General features: G+C 30.7%; 2 protein-coding genes across 2 annotated transcripts in view; one reads left to right on the plus strand and one right to left on the minus strand.

Moving 5' to 3' along the window:
* The window catches only part of LOC135690146 (DNA-directed RNA polymerase III subunit RPC1), a 61,603-nt gene extending 60,847 nt beyond the window's left edge, over window positions 1–756 (plus strand). The window contains exon 43 of the mRNA XM_065207624.2: window positions 496–756. Within this exon, the coding sequence (XP_065063696.2) occupies window positions 496–574 (79 nt within the window). The 3' untranslated portion in view covers window positions 575–756. The remainder of the gene's footprint in view (window positions 1–495) is intronic.
* An 11,648-nt stretch (window positions 757–12,404) lies between these two features.
* On the minus strand, window positions 12,405–18,798 carry LOC135689643 (uncharacterized). The gene is made up of 6 exons (XM_065206942.2): window positions 18,639–18,798; window positions 15,931–16,107; window positions 15,255–15,311; window positions 14,595–14,781; window positions 13,362–13,495; window positions 12,405–12,829 (listed from the first exon to the last, which is right to left on the minus strand). Exons 1-6 carry the CDS (start codon window positions 18,663–18,665, stop codon window positions 12,716–12,718), a joined length of 696 nt encoding a protein of 231 aa, XP_065063014.2. The 5' UTR covers window positions 18,666–18,798; the 3' UTR covers window positions 12,405–12,715.
* Window positions 18,799–19,155: the final 357 nt, after the last annotated feature.

Genomic DNA, 19,155 nt, shown 5'->3' on the forward strand with positions numbered 1-19,155 from the left:
ACATTTCATCTATTTTCTGTTTTACGGATTTTTGATAAAACTGTTGTGATATCAAGCCTTGAACAAATATTTTTGAAAAAATGTGTTTAGTTATTTTTTTATTCATTCGCTTGTTTATATATTCACTATTTTAGTTACTTTAGCGATTGATTGATTGATTGATTGATTGATTGATTGATTGATTGATTGATTGATTGATTGATTGATTGATTGATTGATTGATTGATTGATTGATTGATTGATTGATTGATTGATTGATCGTTAGGCGGATTTTTTCAGGCTGAATTCCATTAGCTTAAGGCACGTGCCTGCCAATCGAGTGGTATTACATTCAACTACTACCATCACATTTAACTTGCTCAGTGAATATTGCAAAGCTAGAATTGTTAATATTTTTATTTGCTTGATTCTCAACAAATATGGCAACAATATAATAGATATTTATCTATTAAGAACCGGACGAAAACACAACAAATGTCCTTAACGTCCGCACAGACCATCTATAGAAAAAGAGGCAAAACCAAGGCCGCTAATATTCGACGTTCCCGAATTTCATCGCAAGGAAGGAATTTGAAAAGACTTTTTGTAGCTGGGAAACTGTCATCCAGAAAGAGGCAATGAATCAAGGTATAGCTACAGTAAGATATTCTGTAACTAACCTATTGTGCGTTTCTTAATTAAGAGAATTCAACTTTCCATCACGTTCGTAGGTCCATGTCACTTGATATTCTTAATCAGATTCCGTCATTTCTATGATCTTTGTTTTTGTTATCCTTGAACATCTATGCAACTTATATGCAGTGCGGTTAGGGTATTTGATTTCAAGTAATTGACATAACAACAATCACGAAGCAGGGTGTTTTATACTATCTGTAGAAGTAATAGAATAAAGGCCAAATTTTACCGCCTGAAAATTCCAGAAAATTGTCATAGGCATAGAAGACATGGGGATGGGAACTCTGTATCCACCTTAATTAGATAGAATTTGATCCCATCATTTACACCGACTGAATTTGATGTCATGCTCCCTTCAATCAGGAATCAACAAATTATTTCGAAATCTTTTCTTAAAAAACAGGATGAAATGCCTATATTGATCAGAATAAACAGGAATTTAATTTAGTTCTGAAATTCAAGTCATATTTTAAAAAACATTAGACTTTTCAAAGGGTGCAATTTTTATAAGAAAAAAGTAACGCTATATATAGGTTTACCTGAATCATCAATTCTTTTGCTATTTTTTTTCTTTCAAAAACCGGTTAACTTGCTTGTTAATAATGAGAAAATACCAGAATTGAATTTAAAAAATGCTTTCAAAGACATATTTTTTGGGAAAATGACCGCTTTTTAGATGATTCGATTTCTGATAAACTGGCTACTTTGCTTGTAGACGATGCTTGAATTTAATACAGCAATTGAATTTAAAACTGGTATCAAAGTTATATTTTTGAAGAAAAGCAAGAATTTAATATGATACTGTCATTGAAGTCATAGTTTTTAAGAAAAAGACGATTTTCTAGATGGATGATTTTCTGACAAAATAGTAAGGCTATAGGCATACAAAAATCTTCAATTTTTTCACAAAATTTTTCTTTCAAAAACTGGTTAATTTGATTAGCCATGGTCAGAAAAGGCAAGAATTTAATATAATACTATCATTGAAGTCATATTTTTTAATAAAAAGACGATTTTCTAGGTGGATGATTTTCTGGCAAAATAGTAAGGCATTTTTCTTTCAAAAACTGGTTGATTTGATTAGCCATGGTCAGAAGAGGCAAGAATTTAATAGAATACTGTCATCGAAGTCATATTTTTTAAGAAAAAGACGATTTTCTAGATGATTCAATTTCTGAAAAAATAGTAAGTCTATAGGCTTACAAAAATCTTCAATTTTTTTCACAATTTTTTTCTTTTAAAAACTGGTTAATTTGATTAGCCATGGTCAGAAAAGGCAAGAATTTAATATAATACTGTCATCGAGGTCATATTTTTTAAGAAAAAGACGATTTTCTAGATGGATGATTTTCTGACAAAATAGTAAGGCTATAGGCTTACAAAAATTTTCAATTGTATTCACAATTTTTTTCTTTCAAAAACTGGTTAATTTGCTTATACATAATCAGAAAAAGCAAGAATTTAGTATAATACTGGCATCCAAGTCATATTTTTTAGGAAAAAGACGATTTTCTAGATGGATGATTTTCTGACAAAATAGTAAGGCTATAGGCTTACAAAAATCTTTAATTTTTTTCACAATTTTTTTCTTTCAAAAACTGGTTGATTTGTTTAGCCATGGTCAGAAGAGGCAAGAATTTAATATAATACTGTCATCGAAGTCATATTTTTTAAGAAAAAGACGATTTCCTAGATGGATGATTTTCTGACAAAATAGTTAGGCATTTTTCTTTCAAAAACTTGTTAATTTGATTAGCCATGGTCAGAAAAGGCAAGAATTTAATATGATACTGTCATTGAAGTCATAGTTTTTAAGAAAAAGACGATTTTCTAGATGGATGATTTTCTGACAAAATAGTAAGGCTATAGGCATACAAAAATCTTCAATTTTTTCACAATTTTTTCCTTCAAAAACTGGTTATTTTGCTCAACCATGGTCAGAAAAAGCAAGAATTTAATATAATACTGGAATCCAAGTCATATTTTTTGAGAGAAAGAGGATTTTCTAGATGGATGATTTTTTGACAAAATAGTAAGGCTATAGGCTTACAAAAATCTTCAATTTTTTTCACAATTTTTTTCTTTCAAAAACTGGTTAATTTGCTCAACCATGGTCAGAAAAAGCAAGAATTTAATATAATACTATCATTGAAGTCATATTTTTTTAGAAAAAGACGATTTTCTAGATGGATGATTTTCTGACAAAATAGTAAGGCTATAGGCTTACAAAAATCTTCAATTTTTTCACAATTTTTTTCTTTCAAAAACTGGTTAGCTTGATTAGCCATCTTCAGAAAAGACAAGAATTTAATATAATACTGTCATCGAAGTCATATTTTTTAAGAAAAAGACCATTTTCTAGATGGATGATTTTCTGACAAAATAGTAAAGCTATAGGCTTACAAAAATCTTCAATTTTTTCACAATTATTTTCTTTCAAAAACTGGTTAATTTGCTCAACCATGGTCAGAAGAGGCAAGAATTTAATATAATACTGTCATCGAAGTCATATTTTTTTAGAAAAAGACGATTTTCTAGATGGATGATTTTCTGACAAAATAGTAAGGCTATAGGCTTACAAAAACCTTCAATTTTTTTCACAATTTTTTTCTTTCGAAAACTGGTTAATTTGATTAGCTATGGTCAGAAAAGACAAAAATTTAATATAATACTGTCATCGAAGTCATATTTTTTAAGAAAAAGACGATTTTCTAGATGGATGATTTTCTGACAAAATAGTAAGGCTATAGGCTTACAAAAATCTTCAATTTTTTCACAATTTTTTTCCTTCAAAAACTGGTTAATTTGCTCAACCATGGTCAGAAAAAGCTGGAATTTAATATAATACTGGCATCCAAGTCATATTTTTGAGAAAAGACGATTTTCTAGATGGATGATTTTCTGACAAAATAGTAAGGCTATAGGCTTACAAAAATCTTCACTTTTTTTCACAATTTTTTTTTTCAAAACTGGTTGATTTGTTTAGCCATGGTCAGAAGAGGCAAGAATTTAATATAATACTGTCATCGAAGTCATATTTTTTAAGAAAAAGACGATTTTCTAGATGGATGATTTTTTGACAATAGGCTTACAAAAATCTTCAAATTTTTTCAGAATTTTTTTCTTTCAAAAACTGGTTAATTTGATTAGCAATGGTCAGAAAAGACAAAAATTTAATATAATACTGTCATCGAAGTCATTTTTTTTAAGAAAAAGGCGATTTTCTAGATGGATGATTTTCTGACAAAATAGTAAGGATATAGGCTTACAAAAATCTTCAATTTGTTTCACAATTTTTTCCTTCAAAAACTGGTTATTTTGCTCAACCATGGTCAGAAAAAGCAAGAATTTAATATAATACTGGAATCCAAGTCATATTTTTTGAGAGAAAGACGATTTTCTAGATGGATGATTTTTTGACAAAATAGTAAGGCTATAGGCTTACAAAAATCTTCAATTTTTTTCACAATTTTTTTCTTTCAAAAACTGGTTAATTTGCTCAACCATGGTCAGAAAAAGCAAGAATTTAATAAAATACTATCATTGAAGTCATATTTTTTTAGAAAAAGACGATTTTCTAGATGGATGATTTTCTGACAAAATAGTAAGTCTATAGGCTTACAAAAATATTCAATTTTTTTCACAATTTTTTCCTTCAAAAACTGGTTATTTTGCTCAACCATGGTCAGAAAAAGCAAGAATTTAATATAATACTGGAATCCAAGTCATATTTTTTGAGAGAAAGACGATTTTCTAGATGGATGATTTTTTGACAAAATAGTAAGGCTATAGGCTTACAAAAATCTTCAATTTTTTTCACAATTTTTTTCTTTCAAAAACTGGTTAATTTGCTCAACCATGGTCAGAAAAAGCAAGAATTTAATATAATACTGGCATCCAAGTCTTATTTTTGGAGAAAAAGACGATTTTCTAGATGGATGATTTTCTGACAAAATAGTAAGGCTATAGGCTTACAAAAATCTTCAAATTTTTTCAGAATTTTTTTCTTTCAAAAACTGGTTAATTTGATTAGCAATGGTCAGAAAAGACAAGAATTTAATATAATACTGTCATCGAAGTCATTTTTTTTAAGAAAAAGGCGATTTTCTAGATGGATGATTTTCTGACAAAATAGTAAGGCTATAGGCTTACAAAAATCTTCAATTTGTTTCACAATTTTTTCCTTCAAAAACTGGTTATTTTGCTCAACCATGGTCAGAAAAAGCAAGAATTTAATATAATACTATCATTGAAGTCATATTTTTTTAGAAAAAGACGATTTTCTAGATGGATGATTTTCTGACAAAATAGTAAGGCTATAGGCTTACAAAAATCTTCAAATTTTTTCAGAATTTTTTTCTTTCAAAAACTGGTTAATTTGATTAGCAATGGTCAGAAAAGACAAGAATTTAATATAATACTGTCATCGAAGTCATTTTTTTTAAGAAAAAGGCGATTTTCTAGATGGATGATTTTCTGACAAAATAGTAAGGCTATAGGCTTACAAAAATCTTCAATTTTTTTCACAATTTTTTCCTTCAAAAACTGGTTATTTTGCTCAACCATGGTCAGAAAAAGCAAGAATTTAATATAATACTGGAATCCAAGTCATATTTTTTGAGAGAAAGACGATTTTCTAGATGGATGATTTTTCGACAAAATAGTAAGGCTATAGGCTTACAAAAATCTTCAATTTTTTTCACAATTTTTTTCTTTCAAAAACTGGTTAGTTTGCTCAACCATGGTCAGAAAAAGCAAGAATTTAATATAATACTGGCATCCAAGTCTTATTTTTGGAGAAAAAGACCATTTTCTAGATGGATGATTTTCTGACAAAATAGTAAGGCTATAGGCTTACAAAAATCTTCAATTTTTTCAGAATTTTTTTCCTTCAAAAACTGGTTAATTTGCTTAACCATGGTCAGAAAAAGCTGGAATTTAATATAATACTGGCATCCAAGTCATATTTTTGAGAAAAAGACAATTTTCTAAATTGATTAATTTCTTACAAAATAGTAAGGCTATAGGCTTACAAAAATCTTCAATTTTTTCACAATTTTTTTCCTTCAAAAACTGGTTAATTTGCTCAACCATGATCAGAAAAAGCAAGAATTTAATATAATACTGGCATCCAAGTCATATTTTTTAGGAAAAATACGATTTTCTAGATTGATTAATTTCTGACAAAATAGTAAGGCTATAGGCTTACAAAAATCTTCAATTTTTTTCACAATTTTTTTCTTTCAAAAACTGGTTAATTTGGTTAGCCATGATTAGAAAAGACAAAAATTTAATATAATACTGTCATCGAAGTCATATTTTTTTAGAAAAAGACGATTTTCTAGATGGATGATTTTCTGACAAAATAGTAAGGATATAGGCTTACAAAAATCTTCAATTTGTTTCACAATTTTTTCCTTCAAAAACTGGTTATTTTGCTCAACCATGGTCAGAAAAAGCAAGAATTTAATATAATACTGGAATCCAAGTCATATTTTTTGAGAGAAAGACGATTTTCTAGATGGATGATTTTTTGACAAAATAGTAAGGCTATAGGCTTACAAAAATCTTCAATTTTTTTCACAATTTTTTTCTTTCAAAAACTGGTTAATTTGCTCAACCATGGTCAGAAAAAGCAAGAATTTAATAAAATACTATCATTGAAGTCATATTTTTTTAGAAAAAGACGATTTTCTAGATGGATGATTTTCTGACAAAATAGTAAGGCTATAGGCTTACAAAAATCTTCAATTTTTTTCACAATTTTTTCCTTCAAAAACTGGTTATTTTGCTCAACCATGGTCAGAAAAAGCAAGAATTTAATATAATACTGGAATCCAAGTCATATTTTTTGAGAGAAAGACGATTTTCTAGATGGATGATTTTTTGACAAAATAGTAAGGCTATAGGCTTACAAAAATCTTCAATTTTTTTCACAATTTTTTTCTTTCAAAAACTGGTTAATTTGCTCAACCATGGTCAGAAAAAGCAAGAATTTAATATAATACTGGCATCCAAGTCTTATTTTTGGAGAAAAAGACCATTTTCTAGATGGATGATTTTCTGACAAAATAGTAAGGCTATAGGCTTACAAAAATCTTCAATTTTTTCAGAATTTTTTTCCTTCAAAAACTGGTTAATTTGCTCAACCATGATAAGAAAAAGCAAGAATTTAATATAATACTGGCATCCAAGTCATATTTTTTAGGAAAAATACGATTTTCTAGATTGATTAATTTCTGACAAAATAGTAAGGCTATAGGCTTACAAAAATCTTCAATTTTTTTCACAATTTTTTTCTTTCAAAAACTGGTTAATTTGGTTAGCCATGATCAGAAAAGACAAAAATTTAATATAATACTGTCATCGAAGTCATATTTTTTTAGAAAAAGACGATTTTCTAGCTGGATGATTTTCTGACAAAATAGTAAGGCTATAGGCTTACAAAAATCTTCAAATTTTTCACAATTTTTTCTTTCAAAAACTGGTTAATTTGATTAGCCATGGTCAGAAAAGACAAAAATTTAATATAATACTGTCATCGAAGTCATATTTTTTAACAAAAAGACGATTTTCTAGATGGATGATTTTCTGACAAAATAGTAAGGCTATAGGCTTACAAAAATCTTCAATTTTTTCACAATTTTTTTCCTTCAAAAACTGGTTAATTTGCTCAACCATGGTCAGAAAAAGCAAGAATTTAATATAATACTGTCATCGAAGTCATATTTTTTTAGAAAAAGACGATTTTCTAGATGGATGATTTTCTGACAAAATAGTAAGGCTATAGGCTTACAAAAATCTTCAATTTTTTCACAATTATTTTCTTTCAAAAACTGGTTAATTTGCTCAACCATGGTCAGAGGAGGCAAGAATTTATTATAATACTGTCATCGAAGTCATATTTTTTTAGAAAAAGACGATTTTCTAAATGGATGATTTTCTGACAAAATAGTAAGGCTATAGGCTTACAAAAACCTTCAATTTTTTTCACAATTTTTTCTTTCAAAAACTGGTTAATTTGATTAGCCATGGTCAGAAAAGACAAAAATTTAATATAATACTGTCATCGAAGTCATATTTTTTAAGAAAAAGACGATTTTCTAGATGGATGATTTTCTGACAAAATAGTAAGGCTATAGGCTTACAAAAATCTTCAAATTTTTCACAATTTTTTTCCTTCAAAAACTGGTTAATTTCCTCAACCATGGTCAGAAAAAGCTGGAATTTAATATGATACTGGCGTCCCAGTCATATTTTTGAGAAAAAGACGATTTTCTAGATGGATGATTTTCTGACAAAATAGTAAGGCTATAGGCTTACAAAAATCTTCAATTTTTTCACAATTATTTTCTTTCAAAAACTGGTTAATTTGCTCAACCATGGTCAGAAGAGGCAAGAATTTAATATAATACTGTCATCGAAGTCATATTTTTTTAGAAAAAGACGATTTTCTAGATGGATGATTTTCTGACAAAATAGTAAAGCTATAGGCTTACAAAAATCTTCAATTTTTTTCACAATTTTTTTTTTTCAAAAACTGGTTAGCTTGATTAGCCATCTTCAGAAAAGACAAGAATTTAATATAATACTGTCATCGAAGTCATATTTTTTAAGAAAAAGACGATTTTCTAGATGGATGATTTTCTGACAAAATAGTAAGGCTATAGGCTTACAAAAATCTTCAATTTTTTCACAATTTTTTTCCTTCAAAAACTGGTTAATTTGCTCAACCATGGTCAGAAAAAGCTGGAATTTAATATAATACTGGCATCCAAGTCATATTTTTGAGAAAAAGACGATTTTCTAGATGGATGATTTTTTGACAAAATAGTAAGGCTATAGGCTTACAAAAATCTTCAATTTTTTTCACAATTTTTTTCTTTCAAAAACTGGTTAATTTGATTAGCCATGGTCAGAAAAGACAAAAATTTAATATAATACTGTCATCGAAGTCATATTTTTTAAGAAAAAGACGATTTTCTAGATGGATGATTTTCTGACAAAATAGTAAGGCTATAGGCTTACAAAAATCTTCAATTTTTTCACAATTTTTTTCTTTCAAAAACTGGTTAATTTGATTAGCCATGGTCAGAAAAGACAAAAATTTAATATAATACTGTTATCGAAGTCATATTTTTTAAGAAAAAGACGATTTTCTAGATGGATGATTTTCTGACAAAATAGTAAGGCATTTTTTTTTCAAAAACTGGTTAATTTGATTAGCCATGGTCAGAAAAGACAAGAATTTAATATAATACTGTTATCGAAGTCATATTTTTTAAGAAAAAGACGATTTTCTAGATGGATGATTTTCTGACAAAATAGTAAGGCATTTTTTTTTCAAAAACTGGTTAATTTGATTAGCCATGGTCAGAAAAGGCAAGAATTTAATCTAATACTGTCATCGAAGTCATATTTTTTAAGAAAAAGACCATATTCTAGATGGATGATTTTCTGACAAAATAGTAAAGCTATAGGCTTACAAAAATCTTCAATTTTTTTCACAATTTTTTTCTTTCAAAAACTGGTTAATTTGCTCAACCATGGTCAGAAAAAGCAAGAATTTAATACAATACTATCATTGAAGTCATATTTTTTTAGAAAAAGACGATTTTCTAGATGGATGATTTTCTGACAAAAGAGTAAGGCTATAGGCTTACAAAAATCTTCAAATTTTTTCAGAATTTTTTTCTTTCAAAAACTGGTTAATTCGATTAGCAATGGTCAGAAAAGACAAGAATTTAATATAATACTGTCATCGAAGTCATTTTTTTTAAGAAAAAGGCGATTTTCTAGATGGATGATTTTCTGACAAAATAGTAAGGCTATAGGCTTACAAAAATCTTCAAATTTTTTCAGAATTTTTTTCTTTCAAAAACTGGTTAATTCGATTAGCAATGGTCAGAAAAGACAAGAATTTAATATAATACTGTCATCGAAGTCATTTTTTTTAAGAAAAAGGCGATTTTCTAGATGGATGATTTTCTGACAAAATAGTAAGGCTCTAGGCTTACAAAAATCTTCAATTTTTTCACAATTTTTTCTTTCAAAAACTGGTTAGTTTGATTAGCCATCTTCAGAAAAGACAAAAATTTAATATAATACTGTCATCGAAGTCATATTTTTTAAGAAAAAGTCGATTTCCTAGATGGATGATTTTCTGACAAAATAGTAAGGCTATAGGCTTACAAAAATCTTCAATTTTTTCACAATTTTTTTCTTTTAAAAACTGGTTAATTTGATTAGCTATGGTCAGAAAAGACAAAAATTTAATATAATACTGTCATCGAAGTCATATTTTTTAAGAAAAAGACGATTTTCCAGATGGATGATTTTCTGACAAAATAGTAAGGCATTTTTCTTTCAAAAACTGGTTAATTTGATTAGCCATGGTCAGAAAAGGCAAGAATTTAATCTAATACTATCATTGAAGTCATATTTTTTAAGAAAAAGACGATTTTCTAGATGGATGATTTTCTGACAAAATAGTAAGGCTATAGGCTTACAAAAATCTTCAATTTTTTCACAATTTTTTCTTTCAAAAACTGGTTAGTTTGATTAGCCATCTTAAGAAAAGACAAGAATTTAATATAATACTGTCATCGAAGTCATATTTTTTAAGAAAAAGACCATTTTCTAGATGGATGATTTTCTGACAAAATAGTAAAGCTATAGGCTTACAAAAATCTTCAATTTTTTTCACAATTTTTTTCTTTCAAAAACTGGTTAATTTGCTCAACCATGATCAGAAAAAGCAAGAATTTAATATAATACTATCATTGAAGTCATATTTTTTTAGAAAAAGACGATTTTCTAGATGGATGATTTTCTGACAAAAGAGTAAGGCTATAGGCTTACAAAAATCTTCAATTTTTTCACAATTTTTTTCTTTCAAAAACTGGTTAATTTGCTCAACCATGGTCAAAAAAAGCAGGAATTTAATATAATACTGGCATCCAAGTCATATTTTTTAAGAAAAAGACGATTTTCTAGATGGATGATTTTATGACAAAATAGTAAGCCTATAGGCTTACAAAAATCTTCAAATTTTTCACAATTTTTTCCTTCAAAAACTGGTTATTTTGCTCAACCATGGTCAGAAAAAGCAAGAATTTAATATAATACTGGAATCCAAGTCATATTTTTTGAGAAAAAGACGATTATCTAGATGGATGATTTTTTGACAAAATAGTAAGGCTATAGGCTTACAAAAATCTTCAATTTTTTTCACAATTTTTTTCTTTCAAAAACTGGTTAATTTGATTAGCCATGGTCAGAAAAGACAAGAATTTAATATAATACTGTCATCGAGGTCATATTTGTTAAGAAAAAGACGATTTTCTAGATGGATGATTTTTTGACAAAATAGTAAGGCAAAAACTTTCAATTTTTTTCACAATTTTTTTCTTTCAAAAACTAGTTGATTTGGTTAGCCATGGTCAGAAAAAGCAAGAAGGAAAATTAATACTGGTATCAAAGTCATAATATTTGAAAATAGGCGATTTTCGAGATGGATCAGTTTCTGAGAAAATAGTAAGGCTATAATTTTCAATTTCTTTCACAGTTTTTTTGATCCAAAAACTGTTTAATTTGTTTAGCTTTGGTCAGAAAAAGCAACAATGAAATTTAATACTGGTATCAAATTTATGTTTTGGAGAAAAAGACGACTTTCTAGATGGGTCAATTTCTGATAAAATAGTAAGGCTACGTTAAATTTTTTTGACAAATTTGTTATTCAAAAAAATGGTTTATTTCTTGTTAATGATAGGGATGTACAAGAATTGAGTTTAATACTGTTTTAAACGTCACGTCTTTTCAAAAACTGTTTATATTGCTTGTACTTGATTAGAATATAAGAAAATGAATTTAGTACTGGTATGAATGTAATATATTTCGGAGAAGATGACAGCTTTTCAGGTGGGTCGATCTTTGATAAAAACAATTTGATTTGCTTGTAGATGATTAGAAAATATAAGATTTGAAAGTAATGCCGGAATCGTAGTCTTATTTCAAGGGGAAATGTTAAATTTTGGAAGGGTCGATATTTGATAAAAGATTAAGGCTTCAGTTTCCCAAAGTCATGAAGTTCTAACGAAATTATTTCTTTTAAAATATTGTATAGCTCCTGAAAGATCGAGAATTTGAAAGTAATGCTTTGGTGTTATAAACACTTAGAAACACTGGATTCTTATTAATCTTAGAACAGCTTTTTTTTCATTTCTACTCGTATCTACTGGTATTGTATCTGATTTTGAAACAAAAGACTGTTGTGGGCATGTATCTGATTATCCTGAAGGTAGAATTAGCCTTCTTTGTCGACAGCGCTTCCCGGCGGAGAAGAGATCGTAGCATAAAACGTTTTGTTTTGTCTTTCCAGAGTCTATTGGCTGGTGCAGCCACTGATTTACATCGATTTTTTTCATGATTTATGCCTCATGTTATGACTCAACAATTTTCTGCTTTAGTTAAATAAGGCATTAGAAAAAATCCACCCCTCTAGTTGAAGGTTTCTTCATCATCCTACATAAATGATTTCTACTTGTTTTTACCAGAACTGACCAGGTTGAGCTTAATTTATGTGAAATATTTATTTGTATGAATAAACAATTTCCTAAAACCATTGCTGTTATCTTTGGAGAAAACTTATATTCTTTACCAGATCAATTTTATTGTTCAATAAATCCCCTTCTCATAATAAAAAGAAACTTCGACAAAATGTTTGTTAAAAATCCTTTCTTCGACACTCTTCCATTTTTCATGTCTAGAGGCTTTCGTTTAATTACAAAAATTGGTTGAGCCAGAAACGTCTATATGAAAGCTTTAAAAGTTATTATTTTTACGCATCTACTTAATGAATTTATAAACTGACCAAGTATTATGAAATCGTACAAATTTTAGATTGCATGAATTATCACTTCGTATATAAGTGATATTGGTCAAAGATAGATTAAATGATAAAACAAAACGACGATTGTCAAATACAAAATAGCTGAAATTGCTAAAACCTGTTCTTGGCCATTATCTGTCTTCTTATTGCTTACTCTTTGAATCCACGGTTGGTGTTTCCGGCCGTTGATGGGCGGTTTCGGCCCAATTTGAATTGGACTGTTCTTTTGTCAATATCATTTTCAGGGTCGTAGTTGTCTAAAAACTGCAGAAAACGATGCAATATATCACTTTCGATCTCATGAATCAAAATATCGAACTTAACTTACTTCTTTTGTATAGTCTATAATATATATCGAATGCAACTAATCTTGATTAATTTTTATGGGTACGTCAACTTCAATATATTTTTTCATCAGATGCATTAATAGCAGTAACTAAGGGCCGTCGCAATCAGGAGGTTGGGGCTGTAGATCCGGTGGGTAGTAGCACCCCTATTGGAGCAAATTTCAGCAAATCACCACGCCTTATTTGTCAAGAAATATTGTTACTTTACAGTACCCCTAGTAAAATTCTGTTGCAATGGTCCTAAGAAGTATTTAACAATTCTTGTTTGTATTTGTTCTGAGTTACTTGTCCCTCTAAACAGGATGGATTTGGAATTATTATACTCTTTTCATCATTTCTGTACAAGGATATCTTGAAAATGTTTCTTTCTGAATAAATATTGGAACCATTATATTAACGGACACCTTTATGCAAAGGAAAATTTTATTGTACAGAATGAAAAAAATTACCTTCCAGGGACCACAGCAGATGGACATAAATCCAAGATAGACACCCATGATGTTGACAATAAGGCCTAGTGCAGTGAGTACAATTTCACCAACAAGGACATTTGCGGCAGTTTCAACCTCACTGCATTTCTTCACTGAAATGAGAAGAAAGAGAGACTAAACATCAAACACGATTCATAATTATGTAACCAAAAAAGAAAAAAGACAGAAAGAAAGAAAGAAAGAAAGAAAGAGAGGAATAAAGAAAGAAAGAAAGAAAGAAAGAGAGGAATAAAGAAAGAAAGAAAGAAAGAAAGAAAGAAAGAAAGAAAGAAAGAAAGAAAGAAAGAAAGAAAGAAAGAAAGAAAGAAAGAAAGAAAGAAAGAAAGAAAGAAAGAAAGAAAGAAAGAAAGAAAGAAAGAAAGAAAGAAAGAAAGAAAGAAAGAAAGAAAGAAAGAAAGAAAGAAGAAAGAAGAAAGAAAGAAAGAAAGAAAGAAAAAAAGAAGGAAGGAAAGAAAGAAAGGAAGAAAGAATGAAGCAAACAAACAAAGAGAGAAGAAAGAAATAAAAAGGAAGAAACAAAACAGGAAAGAAAGAAAGAAAGAGAGCAATAATGGAAGAAAGAGTTTTTGATACTCAAATAGGCTTATTTCAAATGTGCTTAGGAAGCAGATTTGCAAATTTAGTGCAAGAATCTTTCAACAACTGCGACACGTTAATGGATGGTTAGCGTCTTATGTTGGCTCCGAAATCAAATATTGAAACAGCCTAAATGAGCAGCTTTCCTCGTCTTCCTGATCATTCAAAAAATGCTGCATTTCTATACAAGCAATGTAACGAGGTATCAATAGCTTGGGCCCCTCAAAGGTGCTTTCGCGTACAATCAAGGTTGTAATGGGCCTTAGCCTTCGTTTTACTATTAAAGACACATATTGGATGTATCCTTTATCAACTATAAATATCCGTTTCTCACCCTTTAATTTGTATCACTGCACGAATATTTCTTACTCATATTATGGCAATTCTTTTAGTTACCAGAGGCCAGTGAAGAGATTGCAATTATAATATTATGCTATACGAAATCTTCTTAGGTATTAAAATTTTATATATAATATTTTTCTGGGCTACATAACAAGTATGGCTATAAGACATCCCCTCTATTTATCGGAATTTTAATTACGCTGGCACACCCTACACTATATTCTAACTAAGCGTGAAGAACATCAATTAAACGATTGAGGAGCTTTTACTTACACGAAACGGGCATTTTGAAAACACCAGTGCATGCGCAGGCATTATTCTGAACCGAGCACTTGTTTCCAGCATCAAGCCTTTCGCGAGTGGTGTACCAGCCATCCAACCAGTATCTGATGCCAGTCAAGAGTGAAGCAGCAGCACAGAGCACGGTCACAGTGAGGGAGCAGATCAGGAAAAGGATGACCTAGGACACAAGTATCATTAACAAGGGACAAAAAGTAGGGCAAAAAGTCCTAGACTGACGCTATACTGCCCTGCTGAACAAATTTCTAATGATACATAGTAAGGAAAATGATAAGAAGAAAAAAAGGTTCCCGATGCCAATAAGTTTTAAAATATTTTTACGTGAAATGAGTATAACATTGTGACCTTATAGTCAAACGCTTTTCTTACCAAGGTAAACAAACCAATATAATAAAAAAGCCGCTTAACAGGATGCAGTTTGTAAAAACGTCAGATTTCATATTTTTATGAGCCTGTTATAGGAAAATTAGCTGTCCAAAAAGACCCTTATGTATTACAGATGCGATGAATTCTGAAGTGAACTTCGTATCAATATCTCTTTCAATACTGTTCTTCATTAGTCACTCCGACAAAGCTACTTGTTGACAATTTTAGGTAACGTTGCATTTGTAGTTAAAGAAAAGGCAAGCGTACCAATTTTCTTGATTTCGTTATGAAAACAGTGATTCCAACAACAGCTGGCAGCAAAATCTAAAAGAAAAGTCGAACTCATGATGCTGATCAAAGTACAAATAAGAGGTCCTTTATATGCAGAATTAGAGGTCCTACACTTTTCCAAGATCATGAAAACACTTAAAGCAACAAGATAGCACCTGTCCTATATGCTTTTTGCTATTCACAAAATGAGATTATCGTAAACGGAGCTAAATTCTTTATGGAATTGAAAAAACCTCTGTGGATGCTACAGCCGGAAAACCGAAAAATCTTAAATTTGCTGCTTATGATGTCATCACTTGAGTCATCATTTGAGTAGATTCTCCCTGGCTGTTTACGACGTTTCTTCGCGACCATCAAAAGACCGATAGGTGATTGTTCCATCATGGTTCCATAAAGAAAACTGGCCATCAGTACTATTTTTTTAAAAACGAGAGCAAAATTAGATGATATGAATGGAAAAGTACATATCTGTGAAGGGACACATAGCTTAGAATTGTTTGTGTGTGAATGCATGCAACATTGCTTAAAATCTGTGTGCTGTTTTAATTGAACAATTCAGGTAAAAGTAGGGTTAGTAAGTAAAAGTTAGTGGCAGAGAATAAGAGACAAAATTAGGCTCCTTTACAAATAGACATTCAAAGAGCATACTCACAGGAATGGCGACCCAGATATGGAAAAGTTGATCCTTAAGGTTTGAATCAAAATCTTTCAGTATCGCAGCGCATACGATCAAACCAATACAAATTCCGATGCCAAGAACTGACAAGGCGAGAAAATATGGGCGATAAACTGCACCTAGCTTCTTCTTTAAGCTTGGTGTCATTCGAAACTATAACGAAAGATTAAAATGTTTAACAAATTTCAAATGTTTTTGTGCAAATCTGCAAAATTAAAAAAGGTACCACCAGCTTTAAAATTTGCAATGCAATTTAATAGACTCACAGTGAAAAGAGGGGTGAATTTAAGCTGCTCATCAATGACAAAGAGAGGGTAAGAATAAAAATAACATGAATTGTGTCTTCAAAGCGCTTTTTAAAGTTCACACCCCTTCACGATCTCAGAGGTCAGGGAATTATATTTATGTACTTAATACACTGACACACAAAATACAGGTCATGAAAGACGGTGGGGGATTCATGGCTCAGTCTTAAGTTAATAATCAGGGGGTTCAATCAGCTGAAAAGGCTACTAATCAGCTGGTTCACCTTTTCTGACCCAGAGAGTATGTTAAATTGAATGCAGGGAAAATTCAAAATTGTAGGCGAAGATTTCTTCAATGAGGCATGGGGGAAGGGGGTCAGAAGAAGCAGCAGATTAGGGCTGGTCATCAATATTGAATGTTTAATATTTGAATGCCAGATTTCCTTTCGGTTGTTTTTGTGCAACATCAAGGCTAACATATCACTTTAGCCTTTACTTGCTCTTACTTTTGATTTCTCCTTTCTTTATTTTTTTATTACCTTCTTCTTCCTTTTGTTCTTTTCTTGATACCTAAAAAATTTGCTCTATCTCTCCTACATCTTTTTCGCATAATTGACTTTTGTAACCGAAACTGTAGCAATGATTACAATATGACAAAGCGAGCCATTGCATTATTTTTATTCAAATCAACCCATTTGAATGCATTTCAGATTTACTTACAAAATAACCACGTTATTCGTGTATAGATTATATAACCATTTTATTCGTGAATATATCGTACCATCGTTTCACGCTTATGTGGTGCATGGTGCATAGAACGAACGGTTCTAAGCTGCTACTTCCAGCTTCATGTTAAACGCAATCATCAGGTTCATATCACCGATTGGTGCGTCAGAAGCTGTTATTCAGTCATTTGTCTTTTGCATGAAACATAGAGTCAAAACATGGAGACAGTCGTTTGTTGTACAAAGAATGGAGCCAAAACAATACTGCACAACAGTTTTTAAGGTCTTGACGACCAAATTCTTGACACAACATCTTCAGTATGTCACTGCTAAAGGGAATTCACCATTGTAAAAAGGCACGTGATTTCCTTCAGTAGAAGAGGACTTCAGAAAAAACAGTAATGATTTGCATCTAAAATGTAGTAGAAAATTTCTATGGATTGATCTCCCTTCAACTAATGAACACATTGAAGGCTCCTCCTATTTTAACCACATGGGCAGCGATTTAACTTGCCAAGACTGAATTCATACTTTGAATGCTAGCCATGGGCGCAGTGAAAGTTGTATTTCATGGGGGCTAAAGACAAAAGTTTTCTCCCCAAACTACCCAAAAATCTTTATGATATTCTAAAGTATTAACAGCTCCCAATGATAATAAAAACTTTGTCTTCTTGAAAAAATTTACTGAAAAATGTTTTGGTTTGGGGTAATAAGAGAGTGTCGATTATCTTGTTCGGACTCACATTTTTTTTAAAAGTCAGTATTGTATGGCCATTCTGTACTACCGCGGCAAAATTTAGTACTGTGATTGGGGGGAGGAGGGGGGGGTGGAGGGGGGGGGGGGGGGTGATCTCCGATTGTCTTGCTGGAGCCGTTGTTTCGTTCCTAATTCTAATGCAAAAATCCGGTTTTGAGGTAAATCTTTCACAACATAACGGATCGTGCAATTATTTCTGATGCTACGCATATATAAACAATTTACAAAATATAAAATTTTTCTTTTAAGCAGAGATTGATATAAATGATTCGTTGCTGACAGAAGTATAAAAGATAACACGAGCTGGAACCGTTTTCTTCAGTGCCAAAATAAGAATGAACTTGTCAAGACAGGAGGGAAATGAAATTTGTTTAAAGTGATCATGTACAAAGCCCGTTAAAAAAATGCCATGAACGAAAACACGAACATGTACTCCGGTGTTCGGAATAGACAAGGGTGGCTGGGTGTGTGGTTGTAAAATAACCCAAATCCCAATAAACGGGGGGCTGGGTGAAAATGAGGTCTGAAAATGATGAACGTCCCAAATGAAATTAAATGATGCATGGATGTCACAACAGTCTCTTTAAATTGAAAACAGAATGAATAAAAACAAAACAGCTTCTTATGCATTTACTTAAAATAGTAAAGAAACGTATTTATAAGATAACAGTATTAAGAAGATATTTAGTTCTTAATAATGTTTTACCATTTTATCTTGTTCTTGGTGCGATTCCTTCCTTTCGAAAAATTAAAACGCGGGGTCACGACGTTAATTTGGGGCACATTGAGGGTAGATTTCTAGGCAGAGTATAAGTTGATGAATAAAGAAAGTAAATCAGTATAGCGTGGTAGTAATTTTAACCATAATGTGTTGAAGTTTCACCTTTCTTCGTGGCCTAGATGATATTTGAAATAAAAAGATGGGTAATATAATAATGTACCGTAATGGTTACTGACCTTCGACGACTCTGATTCAGCTACCATTATGATGTCTGGATTTGCTTGCACCTTTTGGTAAATCAAAGATCGTAGAAATCGTCCTCGATGATAAGGTAACACCCTTGTCTATTTGCTGGTCAAAAAAATATGAGATTCACTCTTGCCCTCTGAAGCGTTTCATTTATTTCTATTGAGATTTGAAATTCCTTCGTATTGTCCACACGCATGAACTAAGAAATTCACTGTCAAGCTTATTAGAGATCTCCTTTGAAACACAATAATCTCGACATCCATTGCCCTTAGCAGCCTTTGTTCTCGTTACCATCTAAACCACTTCTGAACTATTCATCTATTGTAAAATGCGGTGGAGTTTTGAATTGCCTCCTTGGAGACCAACTCTTTTAGAAATGTGTCACTTGAAGGAATCTTCAAAATCTTCGTGCATCCTTATAACCTTATAACTAGAGACAATTGTATTGAAAAGTAGGACATGACAATAAAGCACATATTCTTTATTTTCACACCAAATTGTTTT

This window comes from Rhopilema esculentum, chromosome 5, assembly GCF_057945365.1.
Source record: "Rhopilema esculentum isolate cy_ngs chromosome 5, ASM5794536v1, whole genome shotgun sequence".
Lineage (NCBI taxonomy): Eukaryota > Metazoa > Cnidaria > Scyphozoa > Rhizostomeae > Rhizostomatidae > Rhopilema > Rhopilema esculentum.